At 43.2% G+C, this 22,716-nt stretch overlaps 1 protein-coding gene across 7 annotated transcripts in view; it reads left to right on the top strand.

Moving 5' to 3' along the window:
* Positions 1-8,885: 8,885 nt before the first annotated feature.
* Positions 8,886-22,716, top strand: part of Zdhhc20 (zinc finger DHHC-type containing 20) — a 53,004-nt gene continuing 39,173 nt past the window's right edge. For 6 of the 7 annotated variants that reach the window (XM_021203233.2, XM_021203232.2, XM_029541589.1 and 3 more), the window contains exons 1-2: positions 8,886-9,097; positions 20,812-20,838. In XM_021203233.2, the coding sequence (XP_021058892.1) occupies positions 8,980-9,097; positions 20,812-20,838 (145 nt within the window). In that variant the 5' untranslated portion in view covers positions 8,886-8,979. Of the gene's footprint in view, positions 9,098-9,297; positions 9,448-20,811; positions 20,839-22,716 lie in introns of those variants that run through there. The other variant, XM_029541591.1, reaches the window with a different exon arrangement.

The raw sequence follows: 22,716 nt of genomic DNA, 5'->3' as shown, positions 1-22,716 counted from the left end.
CTCTCTCTCTCTCTCTCTCTCTCTCTCTCTCTCTCTCTCTCTCTCTCCCTGTGGATCAGGACGTAAACCTCTCAGCTACTGCTCCATGCCTGTCTGCTTTCCATCATGATAATAATGGACTAAAACCTCTGAAACTATAAGCAAGCTCCCAATTAAAATATTTCATTTATAAGAGCTGCCTTGGTCATGGTGTCTCTTCACAGCAACAGAACAGTAACTCTTATGCAAAAACACTCAATAAAATACTCACAAACCGAATCCAAGAACACACCAATGACATCATCCACCGTGATCAAGTAGGCTTCAGCCCAGGGATGCAGAGTTCAGTATATGAAAATTGTCCAATGTAATCTACTATATAAACAAACTGAAAGGAAAAATCATCTCATTAGATGCAGAAAAAGCCATTGACAAAATCTAACACTCCTTCATGTTAAAAGTCTTGGAACCAGGCATATACCTAAACAGAATAAAGGCAATCTACGGCAAGCCAATAGCCAACATCAAATTAAATGGAGAGAAACTTAAAGCATTTCCACTAAAACCAGGGACAAGACAAGGCTATCCACTCTCTCTCCATTTCTTCAATACAGTACTTGAAGTTCTAGCTAGAGCAATAAGACAACTAAAGGAGATCAAGGGGATACAAATTGGAAAGAAAGAAGTCAAAGTATTGCTATTGACAGATGATATGATAGTGACCCCAAAAATTCCACCAGAGAATTCCTATCGCTGATAAACAGCTTCAGCAAGGTGGCCGGATACAAAATTAACTCAAAGAAACCAGTAGTGCTTCTCTATGCAAGCAGTAAATGGACTGAGAAAGAAGTTAGGGAGACAATATCCCTCAAAATAGCCACAAGTAATATAAAATATCTTGGCATAACTCTAACCAAGGAAGTGAAAGACCTGCATAACAAGAACCTCAAGTCCCCGAAGAAAGAAATCAAGGAAGATATCAGAAGATGGAAAGATCTCTCATGCTCATGGATTGGTAGGATTAACGTAGTAAAAATGGCCATCTTACCAAAAACAATCTACGGTAATTAATGCAATTCCCATAAAACATTCCAACTCCATTCTTTATAGATCTTGAAAGAACAATTCTCAATTTCATATGGAAAAACAAAAAAAGGATAGCTAAAACAATCCTGAACAATAAAAGAACTTCTAGAGGTGTTACTATCCCTGACTTCAAGCTGTACAATAATAAAAACTACATGGTATTGGTATAGAAAAAGACAGGTAGACCAATGGAATCAAATTGAAACCCAGAAATAAACCCACATACCTATGGACACTTGATTTTTGACAAAGAAGCCAAAACCATATAAAGGAAAAGGGAAAACATCTTCAACAAATGGTGCTGGTCTAACTGGATGTCTGCATGTAGAAGAATGCAAATAGATCCATATTTATTACCCTGTACAAAACTCAAGTCCAAATGGATTAAAGGCTTCAACATAAAATCAGTTACATTAAATCCAATAGAACAGAAAGTGGGGAATGACCTTGACTTCATCAGTACAGGAGACAACTTCCTGAACAGAACAGCAATGGCTCAGGCACTAAGATTAAACAATTAATAATGGGACTCATAAAACTGAAAAGCTTCTGTAAGGCAAAAGACACCATCAATAGGACAAACAGCAGCCTACAGATTGGGAAAAGATCTATACCAACCCTACATAAAGAACTCAAGAAGTTAGACACCAATAAACCAAAAGATCCAATATAAAAATGGGTTGCAGAGCTAAACAAAGAATTCTCAACAGAGGAATCTTGAATGGCCAAGAAGTCATCTAGCACTGCAGTTTTCTGGAAACCCTAATATATAAAGATCACACATAGAGGCAGGCTTTTTGGCACTTGGCTGTAACTTCAACACTGCCAAGAACAACCCTCGAGGATGGCAAGTCCAGTGCTAGACTCAGCTACATGTGGAGCCCTGTCTCCAAAAACAGACACAAAACAAGTAATAAGAAAGGCTACCTTAGAGTAGAGTCTGCCACCTGTGTTGCTCAGTTTTGGTTTTGTGGTGCTAAGGATGGAACGTGGTTCTAATGTCAGCTTGGCACAGATTAGGATCACCAGAGTGTGAACCCTCACCCAAACAGCTGTCCTGGCTGGCACGACTGACCTGGGAAGAAGGAAAATCATCTTGTCTTGGCTGCCCCGCTGCTACTTCTCTCTTGTGGCTGCTGCTCCTGACACTGACTTCACAACTAGATTTTCCAAGCTTTCTCCACGGGCTAGGGATCCACCAATCCTTAGAAACTTTCTAGGCTTCTGGCACCACGCCAGGCCTGCTGTGGCTCCCTGCCTTGTGGACGGAGCAACTAAGGGTTATCGAGAGGAAGCCTAGTGGGCGGCAGCTACTGTTGGGACTTCTCTGACCAATGAGACACATAGCCTCAAGGACCACATACACCTCAAGGATTCTCAGTTCTCAAATTGTGTGTGTGTGTGTGTGTGTGTGTGTGTGTGTGTGTGTGTGTGTTCCCACTGCTTCTGTTCCTCTAGGGAACCCTGACTGACATAGGAAACTGCTTTGGGGTATCCACCAGAGAAGACCGCTCAGACACAGATTTAAGCCAATAGAAAAATCACTATTAGCCAGTCTGGGATCCCAGTGTAGCACCGAGCTTTTCTCAGGGCGAGCTTTTAAGCGCCAAAACCATGCCCTGGATTGACACAACTCAGCAAGAGCTGTTAGCCAGGAGCAGATCCACAGAAGCTAAAAACCAAGGTCAGTACATTAGGGACTGTCCCAGAACCTCTTGTTTTAATGGGCTAGGCCTTTGCTTTCATTATTGGCAGGTGGTGATTTCTATGTGCCGTTTTATGGTCTGAACGGCACTTCCATCATGGAGTCAGTTATGCTAAGATCTGGGCCTCTGTTACAGAACTCAGGATCTGGAGGGTAGGAAATGTGGCAGTTTGGGGGCCACACCCAGTGCTTATCCCAATTCTCTCTGGGAATGTATTACTTGTGAGCCACTGCTGGTCACCATCCAGCGCTGTCTTCTTCAAACACTTTGACTGGCATAGCACCATCTTGTCCTGACTCATTTTGTGGTTGCTTAGACAGTTCTCAGCTTTCTACTTCTCCAACAGTCATGTCGGCCTTGACAACACACTTGAGAGTTCCATGTCCCTGCACGGTCCAGATGTATTAACCAAAATAATATTTAGACAAAACTAAAATAACTGAAGAAGTCATAAGTTCAAATGAATTGTCATGTTACTACTGTGGTCCCATCAAAACGCATGTTGTAAGGTTACTCTGACCCTCGTGTACTGTATTGTACAATAGAATACGTATATTGTATTGGTTTTATCAGTGTAGTTGTCTGTATCTTTCTCTTGAGGATTTATTATATACAGGGTGAGGGTAAGGTGGGGCACCGGACTGGAACATGCTTTTCTTGAGGCCCTACATAAACTCCCTAGCACACATATAAAAATTCACAAAGTACAGGCACCCCACCCCACCCCACCCCCCACCCCATACACCATCAGCAGGGTGTGCTGGGAGTCTAGAACCTGGTCCCTCTGTGAGCGTCTGTGAATTGCCTCTGACTCTACATGCCTCAACTTTAGGTTGACAGATTCTAGAGTCATTTGTTCCTAAAGCAAGACACGGCTCTCCTGTAGTTCTCGGGGAAAAAAAATTTTCTTTTAATGTGGGTAGTGTGTGGAGGAGGGATTCCTCATCCCTTGTGAATTCCATCTCGGGAGGCATATAATAAAAGGTTAGCAACAGAAGAGCGTCCAGATGTATTTACTATTATGTTTTATGTGACACGGAGCCTTGAGAAATGAAGGTTCAAACAGGGAAGCCTGTCTGTTTTTATAGCTGCGACTGGAAGAGAAAAGGTGTGACTTGATAGTAATAAAACAGGAGCTTAGCAAGGCCTGTTTGTTCAGATGCTTCATGGCATCTCCATGTCTCCTGGGCTAATGGTTTCTTTTCCTGGGGTTCAAGGAGGGCCCTCTACTGTGTGGGTTGTATGTTCCACCACTGAGCCAAACCCCCAGGCGCCCTGCATTCTTCTCCTTCCCCCCAGCCTCTTTGGTTTTTGGTTTTTCAAGACACGGTTTCCCTGTGTAGCCCTGGCTGTCCAGGTGCTTGCTCTGTAGACCAGGCTAGCCTCTGACTCACAGAGATCTGCCGCTGCCTGTGCCTGTGCCTGTGCCTGTGCCTGTGCCTGTGCCTGTGCCTGTGCCTGTGCCTGTGCCTGTGCCTGTGCCTGTGCCTGTGCCTCCCCTCCCCCTCCCCCTCCGCCTCGCCTCCGCCTCCACTCCTGCGCCTGCCTCTGCTCCCCGAGTGCTGGGATGTGCCACCACCGCCTGTCTTCTGCTATTGCCTTTTACTTGCATCCTTTCTTAGTATTAGATATCTTGATGTGTTTTGGGATTCTGCTTTAATTCAGAATATGAACTCCCTTCTCTTCTCTCATTTCCTTCATTGAGACACGGTCTTAACATATTCCAGCCAGCCTGCCCTCAAACTCAGTCCCTGTCAAAGACTCATGAGTGCTGGGAACCCGGGTGTCTGCTGCCACGCCTGATTTACCTGAACTCTTTCCACACCCACACCCACATGGCTTATCTAAGCCCCAGTGATCCTCCCCAACCCTTCAACCCATAGAGAGAACTTGAACTATATTTAGGTCCCTGCTGGTGGTTGCAATGGAGACCCCAGAAATCGGTCATCAGGCTAGCTGGCAGCTGGCAAAAAGAATGAGGGAAGGAGGTGGAGGAGGCCGGAAGGGAGGCCACAGTCAGAGACTGAATACGTTTTTTACCCTATTTCTTTTGTTGGTGTGGTACGATAAAGGCTGAGGACAGAGAATGCAGTCTTTTCAGTTTCCATTTTCTTCTGTCGCTGCTGTGTTTTGGAGTAATCTGGTTAGGAATGGCTTGTCTCTGCAGCCCAAGTTCAGGTTGCCCTCAACTCTCCTGTGGAACTGCCTACCGTTGATCTCCTGGTCTGAAGACTTTTTTTTCTTTTTACTATTCTTTTATCCATAGTCAGAGTGACTGTCATCAAACCCGGTTTTTCTGCTTACATTTTCTGCTCACCTTACCTGAACTCAAAGCAGTTGCAGAGAGGAGTGAAATCATGCCCAGCAAGGAACAGAAAGGTCTAGGATGCTGGTTCTGACCATTTACATGCAAAAGAACATGAGCTAATGCGTGCCCATGAACACCAAACACACAGTTCCCAAATGTCAGCAGGGAACTACCCTATCCCTGACCCTGCCTTTAAAAGAAAATTACAACCTGCCCTAAAGATGGCATTAAGACCCAGAGGCACTGGTCAGTGATGGTGGCGCAAGCAAGAGTGAGATCCAGGACAGACAAGGCTATACAGAGGAACCCTGTCTTGAAAAACTGAAAAACAAAAACAAACAAACAAACAAACAAACAAACCAAAAAAACCACTGTGGCTTAGAGTGCTTTGCTTCCAGAATCTAGAGAATTAATTTCTGTTGTTTTAAGCCTCTAGCTCAGAGGTTCTCTACTGTGAGTCTCAACTCCTTTGGCAAACCTTTATCTCCAAAATTATTTACCTTATGATTCATAATGGCAGGAAAATTTCAGTTATGAAACAGCAACGAAAATAATTCTGTTTGGGGGGTCACCATAACATAAGGAACTATACTAAAAGGTCACAGCATTAGGAAGGTTGAGACCCATTGCCCAGGCTTGTGATTGGTATGCTCCCGTAGCCAATGTTATATGTAGGGAGCAAATTAAATCCTGAGTGAATGTATGTTGTTGACATAAGTGCAGCCATGTCAAAGACTGACGCTTCAGCCCCATGGGACTGGCAAAGCCTCCTCTGGTTAGAATGAAAATGTTGTGACTAAAAAAAACGTCCACTGTCATTTCCCCCACTCTCCTAGGATGCTAATGGCCTGAAGACGCCCCTATGGAGATTAGCTAAACCCACCTTTGTTTAGCTGTACACAATAGCCCTCTTTTCTCTTCACCTATATGCAATAACCTGCTTCTCTGTTCCACTGTATATAGCAAACAAGCTGAATTTCCAGAGTGTTGTGGTTGAGTAGGAACGGCCCTCATTGGTTCATATATCTGAACTCTTGGTCACTAGCCAGTGGAACTGCTTGAGAGTGATTAGGAGGTGTGGCCTTGGAGTGGGTGTGGCCTTGTTGGAGAGTGGCCCAAGTCCGGCTCAGTGGCTTTCTCAATTGCTGCTGCCTGCTGAACTCTTAGCTCCTTCTCCAGCACCATGTCTGCCTGCCTGTCTCCATGCTCCCTGATATGCTGATAATGGACTAAATAAACCTCTGAAACTGTAAGACAACCACAGAGATGCTTTCCTTAATAAGATTTGCTGGGGTCATGGTATCTCTTTACAACAGTAGAACATTGACTAAGACACAGGGTCCATTAGAGAGCCCAGACCACCCAGTCTTAGCTCTTCTGTGTATGTCCTTTCTTTGTTCCCTTGGTGACCCATTAGGTCAATCCCTGGAAGAGTGAGACTCAGAAGTTACAATGAAGTGACACATGAGAAATTGCATCTGTTTTACATAGAGGCATTGAAGGGTATTAATTTTAGTATGGCTATAAAACTATATAGTTTTATAGTCTTTATAGTCTTATCTATATAAACAGAAAGATGTCCAGAGGAAAGCGGCTTCCTTTCCTACATGCCAGCTCTAGCCCTCGGACAGCATTTGGTTATATTTCTTTTGTTTTTTGTTTTTTGGGGTTTTTTTTTTGTTTTGTTTTGTTTTGTTTTGGTTTTTGGTTTTTCGAGACAGGGTTTCTCTGTATAGCTCTGGCTGTCCTGGAACTCACTCTGTAGACCAGGCTGGCCTCGAACTCAGAAATCCGCCTGCCTCTGCCTCCCAAGTACTGGGATTAAAGGTGTGCACCACCATGCCCGGCATTTTTTTGTTTTTTGAGACTTGGTTTCTCTGTGCAGCCCTGGCTGTCCTGGAACTCACTCTGTAGGCCAGGCTGGCCTTGAACTCAGATCCACCTGCCTCTGCCTCCCAAGTGCTGGGATTAATGGCGTGTGCCACCACCGTCTGGCATAAGAGATATCATTCTATTTTTTTTTCTTAATACTAGTTTTTCTGTCAGTCCTAATTCTGTCAAAACCACCTAGCCACCCAGCCTTACCTCCCTGGGAACTAAACCCATCACCACACATGTATTTTATGTGGTCTTGCACTGGGCTCCATCCCCAGCCTCCAGATTCCATGTTGTATCTTAATGCTTTGAGACAGTCTTTATCTGGGAAAAATAGCTGAATTTTACCCATTTTAGTGCCCTAGAGTTGGGTCAACTTTGTAACTAATATGCAGTCAAAAATTTGAAGCCAGAATATGTTTGCTTTTTTTTTCCCCCTCTAGACAGGGTTTCTCTGTATAGCCCTGGCTGTCCTGGAACTCACTGTATAGACCAGGCTGGCCTTGAGCTCAGAAATCTACCTTCCCCTGCCTCCCGAGTGCTGGGATTAAAGGCGTGGGCCACCATTGCCCAGTGCTTATAGGTCTTAATGTCATCTTTAGGGCAGGTCATAATTTTCTTATTGTATACATGTTACTTTAATGTTAACAGTATTGTATGGTGGCTAAATTTAATACTCATTTTACTAAGTCTTTATCAAACTATAATAGCAGTTACCTTCTTCTTGGAGACTTTAGTAAATAGTCTGTTTTAGCTGACCTCAAACTCACAGAGATCCACTGTCCTCTTCCTGAGTGTGTGGAATTAAAGACACGTGCCACTATGCCCAGGGCCAAAACCCAACCCAACCCAAACCAAACCAAACCAAAAACCTTTCAGTTGTCCTCAGACAACCCCTGGGCCACACATCTCATGAGCAGTGGTTCATGCACGTCCACATACAGGATGTAAATAAATAAATGTACTGTGTTTTAAAAGAATGTCTGAAATGATTTCTAATGATTGTACATTATGATGTTTCACAGTAAGGCTTCTAGATTCTAAGATTGCAGTCATTACTTAGCAGTCTCCAGCTGTAAATAAATTATTGAAGATCCCACTCCAGGAAAGGGCTGTTTCTAAATTCTGCGTTCCCAGTGTAACCTTAAATGTGGACTCCAAATCAAACTGACCTGCTGTATTGGCTTCCACTTTAAATCTCAGACTCCTACCAGTTCAAACAAAACATGGTGGGGAGAGTGATATGAGGACCAAATTATTCCAGGGAATTCTTCATTGGAGACACATTAGAATCACAGGAGTCTTATATTTTAATATATATAATATTTTTCTTGCTTGCACGCTTGAGTGGTGCATGGCCTTATGTAATAGGGAACCCGACTTGTATTGGTCCTGAAGAATCTAGAGGAAGAGTGTTATACAGAGAGCCACCCAAGGCACACAGGGCAGCTAAGGATTCATTCCTCTCTCCTTGTGCATCCCCATCCCTCTCATCACCCAGTCCTAGTCGGCCTCCTACACACCCTCTCTTTTCCACCAAGGCACCCCCAAATCCCGTGGGCGGACCTAAACAAAAGCCCCGCCCCAATATTAGGCCCCGCCTCCTTTGGTCGGGTAGCCCCACCCCCTACGGGGATTGCCAGGCGCGGGGCTAGGGGCGGACCCGGGCCAGGCGCCGGGAGGGGCGGAGTTGCGACGTCGCCCTTCGCCACAGCAATCGGCAGGATGAGGGGCGGGGCCGGGGGTGGGGCCGGGGGCAGGGGCGGACCCGGGCCCGGCGCCGGGAGGGGCGGAGTTGCGGCGTCGTCCTTCGCCACAGCAAGCAGCAGGATGAGGGGCGGGGCCGGGGGCGGGGGCAGGGGCGGACCCGGGCCAGGCGCCGGGAGGGGCGGAGTTGCGGCGTCGCCCTTCGCCACAGCTTGCGGCAGCAGAGCCTCGGGGGCGGGGAAGCTGGCGACAGGGCCGCAGGGGTCTTGTGGCCCTGCAGAATCGTGGGCAGCGGGACCCGGCAGTCAGCAGAGGAACATGGCGCCCTGGACACTCTGGCGCTGCTGCCAACGCGTGGTGGGCTGGGTTCCGGTGCTCTTCATCACCTTTGTGGTCGTCTGGTCCTACTACGCGTACGTGGTGGAGCTGTGCGTGAGTGAGTACGGGAGGCGCGGCGCGGGCGGCGGCGGGCCGGGCCGCGGGTGGCAGGCGGAGGCCGCGGCGGCGCGTTCTTATTCCGCGGGGCGGCCTGCGCTTCCCCAGCCGGTGGGTTCCACGTCCGAGGGTTCCGGCCCGCGGTTCTCCGGCGGTGGGGGGCTCTGTCCGTGGGTTCCTGCCCTCGGCTCGCTGCTCGTGGGGTCCCGAGTTCGGGCCTGCGCGCCGCCCACGCTCCAAGCTTCCGGGTGGCTGCCGTCGTCTTGGGGCTCCCACCCTTCTGTGACGGAATGCTCACAAAGGCCCTTCCTTTTGAACTAGAGAAATCCCCCTTCTGCGACGGCTTGTGAGGTCAGTTTGGCTTAAACACGCACACGCACATACACGCACAAAGAAATCTTTTCCTCCCAGATTGTTGCTCTCCAAACTGCGCGAGAAGCGCATAAGCTGAAAGCAGCCTCTGGGCCTGGGAGGGAGGTGTGTCTCCCGGGTCTGCAGTGAGGGCTCAGGCCCTGGTTTGGACTGTATTTGATCCTTTTTAATATTCATCTGGGGGTCTCAATGCTGGATTTACACAAAATGATGTTTTGAGGCACCAGGAATTGAACGGGAGGTGCAAGCTCAATGTTTTTTTTTTGTTTTTTTTTTTGGCTGTTTATTTTGTAGGTTTGTATTGTTTATACCTTTAGTTTTAGGGCTTTGGTTTATTTTTACTTTGGCTATTTCTCTTATTTAATTTTTTTATCGCATCGTTCTTACCTGATTTCCTGGGATAAAGTAATAGCATTGCATTATACTTACATGACTTAGCCAATTGGTTCATTGTCATTAACACCCTAGGCCATTACTGTGTCAGTGATACTAAATAATTGCCTGTAAGCTTCGAGTGTGCGTTTTATACCTACTGGCTCTTTACTGTGTTTGTCTCCCATCAGCATTATTAAATAAAAGCCTAAGAAAAAGCAGCCCCTTGGTTTCCCAAAAATGATGTGGTTTTAATTTTCAGACAGAGCCCTCGGTTATCTGAAGGACAGATTTTCTTTGGGGAAAAGCATATGGGGTAAATACAAGAATGAAAAAAAAAAAAAAATCGGACTTGCTCAGCGAGTAAGGGCACTGATTGATTGCTCTTCCAATGGTCTTGAGTTCAAATCCCAGTAACCACATGGTGGCTCACAACCATCCATAATGAGATCTGACACCCTCTTCTGGTGTGTCTGAAGTCAGCTACAGTGAACTTATGTATAATAATAAATAAATCTTTAAAAAAAAAAAATCACTCAAAAAAGGTAGAGCCTAGACCTCAATTGTGGCTCTGGATTTGGTGACCTTGAAGTAGCTCAAGTTTTCTGCAGGTTTTTAAGTGACAACATCCTTAAGAAAATTACTTTGCTACTTAGAACATCTGATTTAGAAGAAACAGAGTACACCTGCACTCTCGGGAGGCTGAGGCCCAGGCTAGTGAAGCCAAGACAGAAGCAGAGGCAGGCGTATCTATTGAGTTTGAGGCCAGCCTCCTATGCATAGTGAGTTCTAGGACAAACAGAGCCATGTAGAGACCCTGTCTCAAAACAACACAAAGTAATTAGTGTGTGTGTGATGTACAAGGGTGCACAGGGGCCAAGGCTCACTTGAGGGGGTTGGAGGATAACTTTGTTCCTAAGACTGAGCTCAGGCCATCAGTCTGCATGCTAGCTGCTTTACCTGCTGAGCCCTGTCAGTGGCCCAAACAGAACAGTTATCTCTACAGCTGGGCTAGGGTAATTTAATTATGGAATACCTTCCCACCCAAATAGTAAATTTGTTGCATATAATGATTTAGACTCCTCTTTTTGAATAACAGAATGTTTGCTAAAATTGTTAAATTAGAATTGACTCTGTTTAAATATTTTTATTGTTTTAATTTTGAGACAGGGCCTCTCAGTGTAGTCCTGGCTGTCCTGGAACTTGCTTTGTGGACCAGGCTGGCCTCAAACTCAGAGATTTGACAGCCTCTGTTGGGATCAAGGGCAACCCCTCACACCACTCCCCCTTATAGTTTTGAAGTTAAAGTTCCTGAAGGAACATTAAACATGTGAATTAGATTCAGATTGCACAGATTAACTTGAAAATAATTTTTATTCAAAAATATTCACAGTGAGGTTAAAAAGTCCAGTAAATTTTTATTATGTCAGTCTCTCATTTTTACATTTCCTACGTGTTTGTGTGTGTGCATGTCTCTGGAGTCAGACTTCTGGAGTTGGTTCTTGGATTCTATTTTGTGGGTTGAACTCAGGTCATCAGGCTTGGCAGTAAGCCCCTTGACCCAGAGTGTGTCTATGAATAAGTGGAAAGGAATATGAATAGAGAACTGCAGTGTGTCAGTGGGCAGAGAGGGAGCGCGCGTTTCCTATACCCTCCTCTTTCCCTTAGTGTCCCAAGAGGGGTTTGTCTGCGGATGTAGGAAGTGAGACTCTGAGCCATGTGGAAGGAACTTACTGACTAGGAAATGATTCAACTAAGCTGCTGTCTTTCAGATTGTATTAAGAGAAGAACCAAAATAATACTGGTTTTAGTTTTAGATTGGAATTCCCCTTTAATTTTTTTCCTTTCCAAAGCTAATATTTGAGAATGCTCTCTTTTCAGGTTTCCAGCATTTATCAGAGCACTTCTGTCAGTCACTGTAAGCTGTAGGAGTAGTGTATGTTCTTGAGCAAGTAGATTATAGAGGCGATATAAGCAAGCCCTTTTATTCACTTCTGAGGAAACCTTTCGAAGAGCTGTGTGGTTTCTCCAAGGAAAGAGTGAACTTCAAGTAGAGATTTGGAAGAGGGGCTGTAATTTCTGAGCTTATATCCATGTCTTTCACAACATTGCCACATTTATAATGAGGTAAGCTAACTGTTTTGTTACCTTTTGACCCAGGTTCACTATGTAGTCCAGGCTGGCCTGGAACTCAACAGAGATCTTCCTGCCTCTGCCTCCTGAGTGCTAGTATTAAAGGTGTGCACCAGTTCAGTGTTTTTGTTTTAAAAGTGGTATTTTTCTCTTCATTGGTTTTTTTTTTTTTTTTTGTAAGCACAGGAACACTTTTCACTCAGCTTTGATAGTTTTTTCCTCAGCTAGATTTTTTTTTAAAGATTATATTGCAAAAATGTGCAAATTTTGTTATTAAACTGCTGATAGTGTCAGGATTATATGTGCTGTCTAAGAGAAGGAGTCCCCACATCATCATGATGTACAGTTTAAAGATGGTTAATACTTCATGCTCTTCCTGTAAACCAGGAAGCAATGTAGACTTAGGTGTTCCTGAGCAGAGGACTGCCCACTTTCACATATTGAAATAAGAGGTGAAGAATAACAGCGACTACATTTCAGGATAAATTTCTGTAAGGTAGAAAGCCAGATCTTTGAAAATTAACATTTTAAAACAAAAAATTTTGTAATGGTTGGCCTTTTTTTTTTTTTTTTTTTGATTTTTCTTTTCGATACAGGGTTTCTCTGTGTAGTCCTGGAACTTACTCTGTAGACCAGACTGGCCTCGAACTCAGAAATCCGCCTGCTTCTGCCTCCCAGGTGCTGGGATTAAAGGTGTGCACCACCACTGCTCGGCATGATTGGCCTTTTTAAACATGTATTTTGACACAAGGGCCTGATTTTGTAGTCCAGGATGGCCTCAAACTCACTGTAGCCCCCCTGCTTCCTCTTAAGTGCTCGGATTGTAGACTTGTATCCCCATGCTCAGCCTGTATTTTGATTTTTCAAGGAATAACTGATATGTTTTCTATAAGTATTTAAAAACTCTCATTGACTATGCTGGATAGTTCTATGTCAACTTGACACAACTTTAAAGAGAAGGGAACCTTAATAAAGATTCCTCCAGATGATCTTGCTGTGGGCAAGCCTGTAGGGCATTTTCTTAATTAATTTTCTTAATGGGCCAGCCCATTATGGTTGGTGCCATCCCTGGGTTGTGGTCCTGGGTTCTATAAGAAAGCAGGCTGAGCAAACCATGAGGAGCAAGCCAGTAAGTTTCATTCCTTCATAGCCATGTATCAGCTCATGCATCCAGGCTTCTGCCCTGTTTGAGTTTTAATCCTGACTTTCTGGATTATGATGTAGAAATGTAGCCAGATAAACCCTTTCCTCCCCAAGTTACTTTTGGTCATGGTGTTTTGGCACAGCAACAGAAACCTTAAGTAAGACAATGAGCATAATAAATATCATCTACACATACTTTTTGTTTTTGTTTTGCGACAGTCTCTCACTATCTAGCTCTGGCTATTTTAGAAGTCTTTATATAAACCAGGCTGGTTTTGAGTTCACAAGAGATCCACCTGGCTCTACCTCATCAAGGTGGTAACATCAAAGATGTGTAGGAGTTTTCATATCTTGCCCTTATATGATTCCCTTGCCAGCCCCCAGGTAGCTAGATTCATCTTTTTAAGTCAAAATCAGGCTTCTTAAATGTCTGCTTCACAGTCCCCACTAGTTTTCCAGTTTGCTCAGTCAGTTCAGCTGTTTGCATGGCCTATGGCCCTGACTTTGTTTTTTATGCTTCAATTAAATAGTCTACCTATCAGTCCAGGCACAGTCACCTGAGGTCCATTCTGCTTCCTGTTCTACTGTAGTGCTGCTCCCCCACCTGTGACAGGTCTCTGTTTACATTGTTGCTGTCACCCATGGAGGGCCCATCTGACTCTCTACACAACTGCTCCCTTGTCTAGACTTTTACCCCACACCTCTTTTTCTTAGCAGCACGTATGTGTCTGACAGTTGTTTTTCAGCTGAGCACTATGGTTATTGCTGTATTTCTAAAGCCTAAAGTAGGGAAAAGTAAAATAGAACAGACTAGGACCAGGAGGGGGCTGGTGACGGCTAGGCAAGACTTCTCAGCCATGGCCTCTGTTTCCTCAGACAGCGATCCAGAGGAAGTCGGGGTCCCCTTTGGGTTCTTCGTCTCATCAATAAATATTCATGAATATGGATTCAAATAAAACACAAAGACAAAGTTTATTAATGTTTAAAAGAGAAACTTCAGAACGGGCGGGCTAGAAACCTCAGCATCTGCCTCAAGGAGGCAAATGGAGGGCAGACAAAATGGCTGTGAGAAAGCCAGGAAGCCAAAAATGTTGAGGCAAAAGCCCCAAACTTAAGGAAAGCAGGCTTAGGAAAAAGGTGGAAAGAAGAAAGGTTCCAATTTTGTAGAGAAATCAAAAAAAGTTGGTAGACCTAAGAATCTGCCTGCCACCTATAAGTTTCTATATTAGGGCCAGGGATTCTGGGAAAGAAATACCCAGTATCTCATTAAAGAACTAATTATTTCTTCTGTTTCTTTAGCATGACTTAAAGTGTGAGTGGGATGGGCCCTTAGCCAGCAACTGAACCAGCTCAGCTTGAATGTTAGGTCTCCGCCCAGGCCAAGATTCCATTTCTACTCTTAATAACATAGCTTCAAGAAAGACAGAAATACAGGTTCTTACTGTGTAGCCTAGCTAACCTGGAACTTATCTGTAGTCCAAGCTGGCGTTTTCAGCTCACAGAGATCTACCTGCCTCTACCTCCTGAGCAGTGGGATCAAGATTGTGTACTAACACACCCTGATCTTCAGCAGATTCAAAACCTGCATCTGTATTTAGTTGGCAGTGAGGGGCACATGACAACTTTGCTTTCTCTTAGTTGTGTTAGGTATCTAAAACAGTATGTTTTTAAAAATTATATATTCTAGTTAATGGGGAAGTATATTGGCAGTGGAACAGAATATGGCAATTAAAAATAGACAATACGTACAAAAATCTAGACTATCGTAAAGGTAGTGCCTCAGATCATGAAGGAAGTGATGGGACAACTGGTAAGAGACCACCAGTAAGAGAGAACCAGACCCGTGCCTCACTGTTCAGGATTTGATTACACATGGGTAAAATCTCATTTTCCTTCATGTGTTTATCTTGATTATTTTCTGTCTTGTCTTCTGAGTTGCTACAGTGAAAGCTAGGCCTAATGCCTGCTTTGCAAGACCTGTTCCACTGAGCTAAATCCTGACCTTGTACTCTCACTAGTGAAGGAGAACAGAAAGAGTTCCCTGTGGCCTCACCCAGATTTGCTGCATGTTGTTGTTTCTCCCTCTCTGCTTCCTCCAGTCATCATCTCCTGAGTGTTTGAGAGGAAGCTGTGCATGCCATGTGCCTTCACTGTACACGTTAACATGTTTGCCCAAGCTTTTGTACATATGTATTGTATTTGAGCATATTCTCCTTTGTCCCCACACAGTTCATTTCTTTTTTTTTTTTAATCTTTTTTTAAAGATTTATTTATTTATTTTATGTAAGTACACTGTAGCTGTCTTCAGACACTCCAGAAGAGGGAGTCAGATCTTGTTACAGAAGGTTATGAGCCACCATGTGGTTGCTGGGATTTGAACTCTGGACCTTCGGAAGAGCAGTTGGGTGCTCTTACCCACTGAGCCATCTCGCCAGCCCCACAGTTCATTTCTGCTGTTATGTTTGAACCTTAAATGAGAGAAAACATTTGTCATTCTGTGTTAGCTTAATTTGTATGATGTGATTATCTCCATTTCTGTAAACAGCATAACTTTGTTCTTCCTCCTGCTCCACCATCCAGTCAGGGTTACAGACTAAAGATGGACATGGTAGTTCATGCCTGCAGTCTCAGAACTTGGGCAGAGACAGGATTGTGAGTTCAAGGCCAACTCTTGTAGTGGCTCAAGAACTCTGAGTTGTGAGGTATGTAGTGAGTACATAGTGAGTTCCCATCTCATAGAACAAAGTTGATTGTGAGGATGCATAAGACCCTTGGTTTGAGCCAGAAAACTGCAAATAAAAGGGGGGGGGGCTCACAAATTATAGCTGTACTTTAGTGCCTTCAGTGAAGTGTAACTGGCATTTTTAAAAATCACAGCAGGCATGCTGTGTAGGATGCCCTTCAGTTTGGGCTCATCTGGAGTTCCCTCGTGATTAGATAGATGGCCTGGAGCAGGAGTGCTGCAGAAACCATGCTGTGTCACCTTTTAACGCTGGTTGCCACTTGAGATGATGTGTGCCAGGCTTTTCATCTGTTCAAGATGCAGTTTTCCTTTTTGTCAGTGTTCTGGTAGGCTTGAATTCCACCCTGCAGATTTGCTTTCTAGGAAGGACTGCTCAGCTGTGGCAAGTGTGGCCAGCAGGCTACAGCCAAGCTCTTTCAGTGTGACTTGCCTCACCCAAGGTCACACCCTTCCTGGTGCAGCCTGCTTGCAGTGAGAGAGCTGGAGCTGCTGAGCTGCTCCCTGCAGGGTTCCCTGCTGTGTCACTGCAGAACCTCTGCTGTATTTAAAGAGTGTTCCTTGGCTCTGTTCCACTGTACTTCACCTTTTTGTCCTGTTACATTTCGCCCAGAAAATAGGTGGCACCTCAAGCTGTTTCAGCACCTGCTTTATGCCTTAGTAAGGGTTTCTCTTGCTGTGGAGAAATACACACAGGACCAAAAGCCACCCATAGAAAGAAGACTGGGCCAGAGCTGAAGCAGAGGCCAGTGAGGAACACTTCATTACCTTGCTAAGCTCCTGCATGAGTCACTACGTAAGAAAATGTCCACAGACTTACAGGCCAGTCTTGCAGAGACAGACTCTTAACTGTGGTTCCCTCTTCTCATATTAATCTTAAATTGATAAAATAAAATAAAAAATAGCCTGGCTTAACTAATCTGATTGTTCTTCCAGAAGTCCTGAGTTCAATTCCCAGCAACCATATCGTGGCTCACAACTATCTGTAATGGGATCTGATGCTCTCTTCTGGTGTGTCTGAAGATAGCTACTGTGAAAAAGCAGTAGTTTAAAAAACAATTTTGTAATGCCATCGTTTTGTCTATATTAGCTAGAATTCTGTAGGCAGGAATACTTTACCTTCTTGTATATGTGTGTACATTCACACATAAGCACACTAAGGCATGTATGCAGAGGTCAGGGAACAACTTGGTAGAGTTGGTTGTCTTCTTTTTACCATGTGGGATCCAGTGATTGAACTCAGTCAGGCTTGGCAGCAAGCACTTTTAGCTAATGAACAATTTATCTCATCAGCCTTTTGGTAACTATTAAGTTAACTTGTATTAACTTCCATCAACACCTTCAGCAGCAGTGTCTTCCTTCACCACAGTCATGGATTTTTTTGTGAAGCCGAATCTTGAATCAGCCACCTCTGCACTGGGCAACAGTAGGGAGAGGTTTAATTTTGTTCTCAGTGTCAGTATTACTGGTCTGACTGTTTTAAGATTCTTGGATGAACATTATAAGGCATTCTGATTGATTATCATGCTTTGTGTCCTTGAGAATCCTGAATCTCAAGAAAGAAAGTAAATACAAATACCAGGTCAAAACAAAGGAGAGATGGTCCAGCAGTTAAAGACTATTTGCTGTTCTTTCAGAGGACCTAGGTACATTTTCTATCACCCAAATGGTGGCTCAAAACCATCTATAACTCTAGTTCTAGGGGACCAATGCCTTCTGGCCTCCTCAGGTGCAAGGCATGAATGTGGTACATATACGTAAGTCAGGCAAGCACTTACATAAAAATAAATCTAAACATTAGGGACTAGAGAAATGGCTCACTGGTTAAGTGGTGCATACTGCTCTTACAGAACACTTGAGTTTATTAGTTCCTAGCATCAAGTTGGGCAGCTCTCTGGTGCCTGTAACCACTCCAGAGGAACTGGTGCCGCTATCTGGGCTCTGTAGGCCATCTACACACACCTATATAAACACATTCATACACACAGTGTAAAACTTTTTTTTTTTTTTTGCAACAGGATCTCAACATAGTCCTGGTTATCCTGGAACTCAACTATGTAGAGTAAGCTAGCCTTGAACTCACAGGGGTCTGCCTTTGCCTCTCAGATACTGGGGAGTAGGTGAGAATTCAAAACTTATTAGACTGGTGATGGTTCAGCAGGTCAAAAACCCTTTGCTCCTAACCTACTGATCTGAGTTCATTCCCTGGGTCCCACGAGATGGAAGGGGAGAACTGAATCCTGCAAATTGTCCTCTGACCTCTTGGCCCACAAGCTCATGTGCAAAATAATTAAAAAAAAAAAAAAAAAAAGGTAAAGGCTGTTAAGTGAAGACCTTGTAAGGGTTCTTGTTGGCTACATTTGGAACAGTTTGAGATCAGTTTGTAAAGCGCTTGCCTAGCATGCATGAAGCTCTGGGTTTGATTCTTAGGACTCTATAAACAGAATGTGGTAGTGCTTACCTCAAATTTCAGTATTTATCCTCAGCCATGTAGAGTGTTCAAAGTCAGCTTGGGCCACTGGAGAGCTGTCTGAAAAACAGAAACTGTAGGCATCAATTATAATTAAAAACATCAGTATAGACTTCCGAGCTATTTTATCTTTAAAGTTGCATACACAGGCTGGAGAGGTGGCTCAGTGGTTAAGAGCACTAACTGTTCTTTCAGAGGTCCTGAGTTCAACTCCTAGCAACCACACCATGGCTCACAACTACCTGTAATAGGATCTGATGNCCTCTTCTGGTGTGTCTGAAGAGAGCTACAGTGTACTCATATTAAAAAAAAAAAAAAAAAAGTGCATACACAGGCCAGGCATGGTGGTACAGACCTTTAATCCCAGCACTTGGGAGGCAGAGGCAGGCGGATTTCTGCATTCGAGGCCAGTCTGGTCTACAGAGTGAGTTCCAAGACAGCCAGAGCTACACAGAGAAACCCTGTCTCAAAAAAACCAAAAAAAAAAAAAAAAAAAAAAACCCACTAAAATGGAGATAGCATATTCATGGAATCTAAGATAATAGTATGAAGATATCTGTTTTTCTCACATTGATTCATAAGATCAATATAAAACTAACCAAAGCCAAGGAGGCTTGAGAAAATACTGTTGTGTATGGATGTTTTGTCTGCATGTATGTTGATGCATCATATGCATGCAGTGCCAGGAGGGTGTCAGATCCCCTGGCACTGCAGTGATAGATGGTTATGAGCTGCCATGTGGATGCTGGGAACTGAACCCTTAGAAGAGCAGCCAGTGCTCCTAACCTCTGAGCCATCAAGGAGGTGTTTTTATTTATTTATTTATTTATTTAAGAAAAAAAAAAGTATGGGAATACATACCTAAAGTAGCTAGTACCTGTTGTGCCTTCTTCCTAGCTAGAAGACTGGGATGCACTGAGGGTGATTGTCTCCCGAGAAGGTGCTTACCTGTCTGATTGGGTTGGGCTGTTTCCCACCTCTTAACTGAACATTTGAAACTGGACTCAACAAATTTGTAAAAGTAGCAAGATCATTTTATTCAAAGAGAAATAAGAGGAGATGGTGCAGATTGTTATAGAGGGTACAGTGTCAGAACTGACACAAGACCACATGACTGAATACTAAAGGGTCCACTTACTTGGGCCTTCTGTTTATGGGGATCAAGAGTTATTTGGTTGCTATGGGGCGTGGTGAGGGTGTTCTCTGTTGTGGTGATGGGTTATTTTTCTGTATTTATGTCCTCTCCCATAATACATCTGAGATTTTAGTTGTATGCATACATGATGTTATATATGCATAAGATAGTAAATGGTGGATTTTCCTAGGGGTCAGAGCATGCACCCAAACCAGTTCAGACCAGACTGGCTCTTCAGTTATTCTGATTTAGATATATTAGGAATATATTTGAATAGAAACTAAGTTTGTTTAGCTTGAATGGGGAGAGGGTCAGTGATTGCTAGGTGTACTTTTAGGAGAGGAATGTGTGAGCATAGAATGCATAGGTGACGGAACTAGGCTGCCAAGTGCATTATTATAAAATGTTGTACATAACCCAAACCAAGTACACTCCTAGGCTAAATGACCCATGTTTGCCTGCCTCATATCCATTTGTCCCAGTAGATTTTTGACTCAGTTGTGTGTGTCATCGGCAGTGATGATGTGAATTCTGATTTGTATAAGAGTTTGTTATTGTATCTGGTCCTCTAGCTCTAACAGTCTAACTTCTCCCTCTTCTGAAATGTGCTCTGAGCCTTAGCTGTAGGGTTGTGTTGTGTTGGATGAGCACTCTCCATGGTTAGTACTTCTCTGCATCTTGACCAATTGTGGCTTTCTGTAATTTCCATCTCTTAGATCCACATCATGTACTCTTTCCCTAAATAGGTATGATCACTGTGCATCAGTTAAAAGGAAATTTGTACATGTGTGTGTAGGTCAGAAGTCACTCTTGGATGTCTTCTCTCAGGAACTGTCCACCTTTGTTTATATTATGTCCTTTCTTCCCATCCAACCATGTCCAGCTGTCTCTACTTATTACACACACACCCTACCCCGTCCCAAATACTACTGATTAGGCTAGGTTGCCTGGCCACCCAGGGATCTGCTGTAACTGTATACGCAGAATTAGGGTTACACATGCTCACCTCTAGCACTCTGGTGGTGGGGATTAAGCACATATCCCTGCATATTTGCAGCCAGTACTTTACCTACTGAGTCATCTTCCAGGCTCAAAGAAACATATATTGAATACAGTTTTCAGACAGAGGTTGGTAAGGTATGCTGTAGTCTAATAAAGAGAATAGTCCTGTTTTGCTGATTAAGGAAAGTACTAAAGAGCTCTGTCAACACACCTGAAGTTTAAAGAGGTCTAAAAATGTTAAGTAGTTATATTGTTAATGTTTTATGAAAATGAAATTAAGATAAATACTCAACCTGAAATAAACTTCATGTACAAAGTATATTTATTTTAATTTTTCTTCTGTTCTAGGTACTATTTCCAGAACAAGAGAAAAAGGTAAGACACTCTTCATCTTAACTTCAAGTAGACTCTCAGTTGTAACCATGTACTTTTTATTTAGTAGTGAATAAAGTGTTTTTGTTTTCTTAAAAGTAATTAAAAGGAGAGAGAACTCTGTTTCTTCCCAAGTATACAGTATCTTAAGTGGTTAGCATAGCCATGGTTTTGTAAGGCTCCTAGTACTTTACTCTGTAAATGCATGCATTTTTGCCTTGCGTGTTCTTCAGAACTCTGTTTCAGTTCCAGTAGCAGTCTTCACTGGGTTGAGGGGAGAGCTTTCATAATGCCTAAATGCTACGAGTGGTTCCATTGTTCATATATTTGTTTAAAATAGTACATTATTAGTAACAGATACTTAACGAAATAACCAGACTTGAAATTTGTATTATTAGATCAAGGGAATAAAAGAGTTTATAATGGCCAATCAAATGACACCTAGAGGGAAAAGACTAAATTTTCTAAAAAGACTTTCACTAGCATTAAAGAAAATTTTAGGAGTATCATTGAAGTAAACTTTCAAAACTAAAATTAGATTTTAACATGCAAAAACCCAGAAGATTTTAAAACAGCTGAACAGTTAACACTTATTAACATTGATTTATTTTATTTTCTCTTTGGTTTTTCAAAACAAGGTTTCTCTGTGTAGTCCTGGCTGTTTTGGAACTTACAGATCTGCCTGCCTCTGCTTCCCCAGTGCTGGGATTAAAGGTCAGCACCAGCACCACCCAGCTTAATATTTATTCTTATTACCAGAAATAATCATGCCGGACTATTTAAAGTTGCTCTTAAGTCTAATTTTCAGCAATAGAAGAGCCATAGATTTGGTCTTGGTAGTCCTGTCGTTCAACTCATAATTATTTTATGTATGTTGATAGTATAGACACAAAATGCAGAGAATTTCTGAAGATTTTGCTTTGTATATTTTAAGGCAGGGTCTTTTGTATAGTTCAGGCTTTCCAGAACTTGCTTTGTATCTTGAACTTGAAATCTACCTGACTTTGCCTTCAAATGGTAACGTTGCAGACAAAACATGCTCAATCTCCAAATGCCAGTGTCACAGGCATATACCATCTGCTCAGCCTTGACATTATTTTTTCAAAGTTCTCATATGTATTGATATTCTTGAGGGTTTTTTTTCTTTTCTTTTAAAAATTTATTTATTTATACAGTAAACTGTAGCTGTCTTCAGACACACCAGAAGAGGGCATGAGATCTCATTACAGATGGTTGTGAGCCACCATGTGGTTGCTGGGATTTGAACTCAGGACCTCTGGAAGAACATTCAGTGCTCTTAACCTCTAAGCCATCTCTCCAGCCCAAGGTTTTTTTGTTTGTGTGTGTGTGTGTGTGTGTGTTTTTTTTTTACTGTCTTAAAGAATATTTTTTTTCTTTCTCCCCCTTATTAAAGGCTGTCTTATAAGGAACATTGAGTTATAGGTGATTTTTGAATATAGACTTTTTGATTTATAGATTTAGATTTTTCTTAGAGCTTTGATTTGTTTTTTTGCATTTTTAAAAATTAGATATTTTCTTTATCTACATTTCAAATGTTATCCCCTTTCCTAGTTTCCCCTCTGAAAACCCCTATCCCCTTCCCCCTCCCCCTGCTCCCCAACCCATCCACTCCTGCTTCCTGGCCCTGGCATTCCCCTATACTAGGGCATAGAGCCTACATAGGACCAAGGGCCTCTCCTCCCATTGATGACCGACTAGGCCATCCTCTGCTACATATGCAGCTAGAGCCATGAGTCCCACCATGTGTTTTCTTTGATTGGTGGTTTAGTCCCTGGGAGCTTTGGGAGTACTGCTTAGTTCACATTGTTGTTCCTCCTATGGGGCTGCAAACCCCTTCAAGAGCTTTGATTTTTTTTTTTT

The sequence above is a fragment of the Mus pahari genome, chromosome 8 (genome assembly GCF_900095145.1).
Source record: "Mus pahari chromosome 8, PAHARI_EIJ_v1.1, whole genome shotgun sequence".
In the NCBI taxonomy this organism is placed as follows: domain Eukaryota; kingdom Metazoa; phylum Chordata; class Mammalia; order Rodentia; family Muridae; genus Mus; species Mus pahari.
The sequence above is the reverse complement of the archived record's forward strand: the minus strand, read 5'-3'. Positions and strand labels throughout refer to the sequence as shown.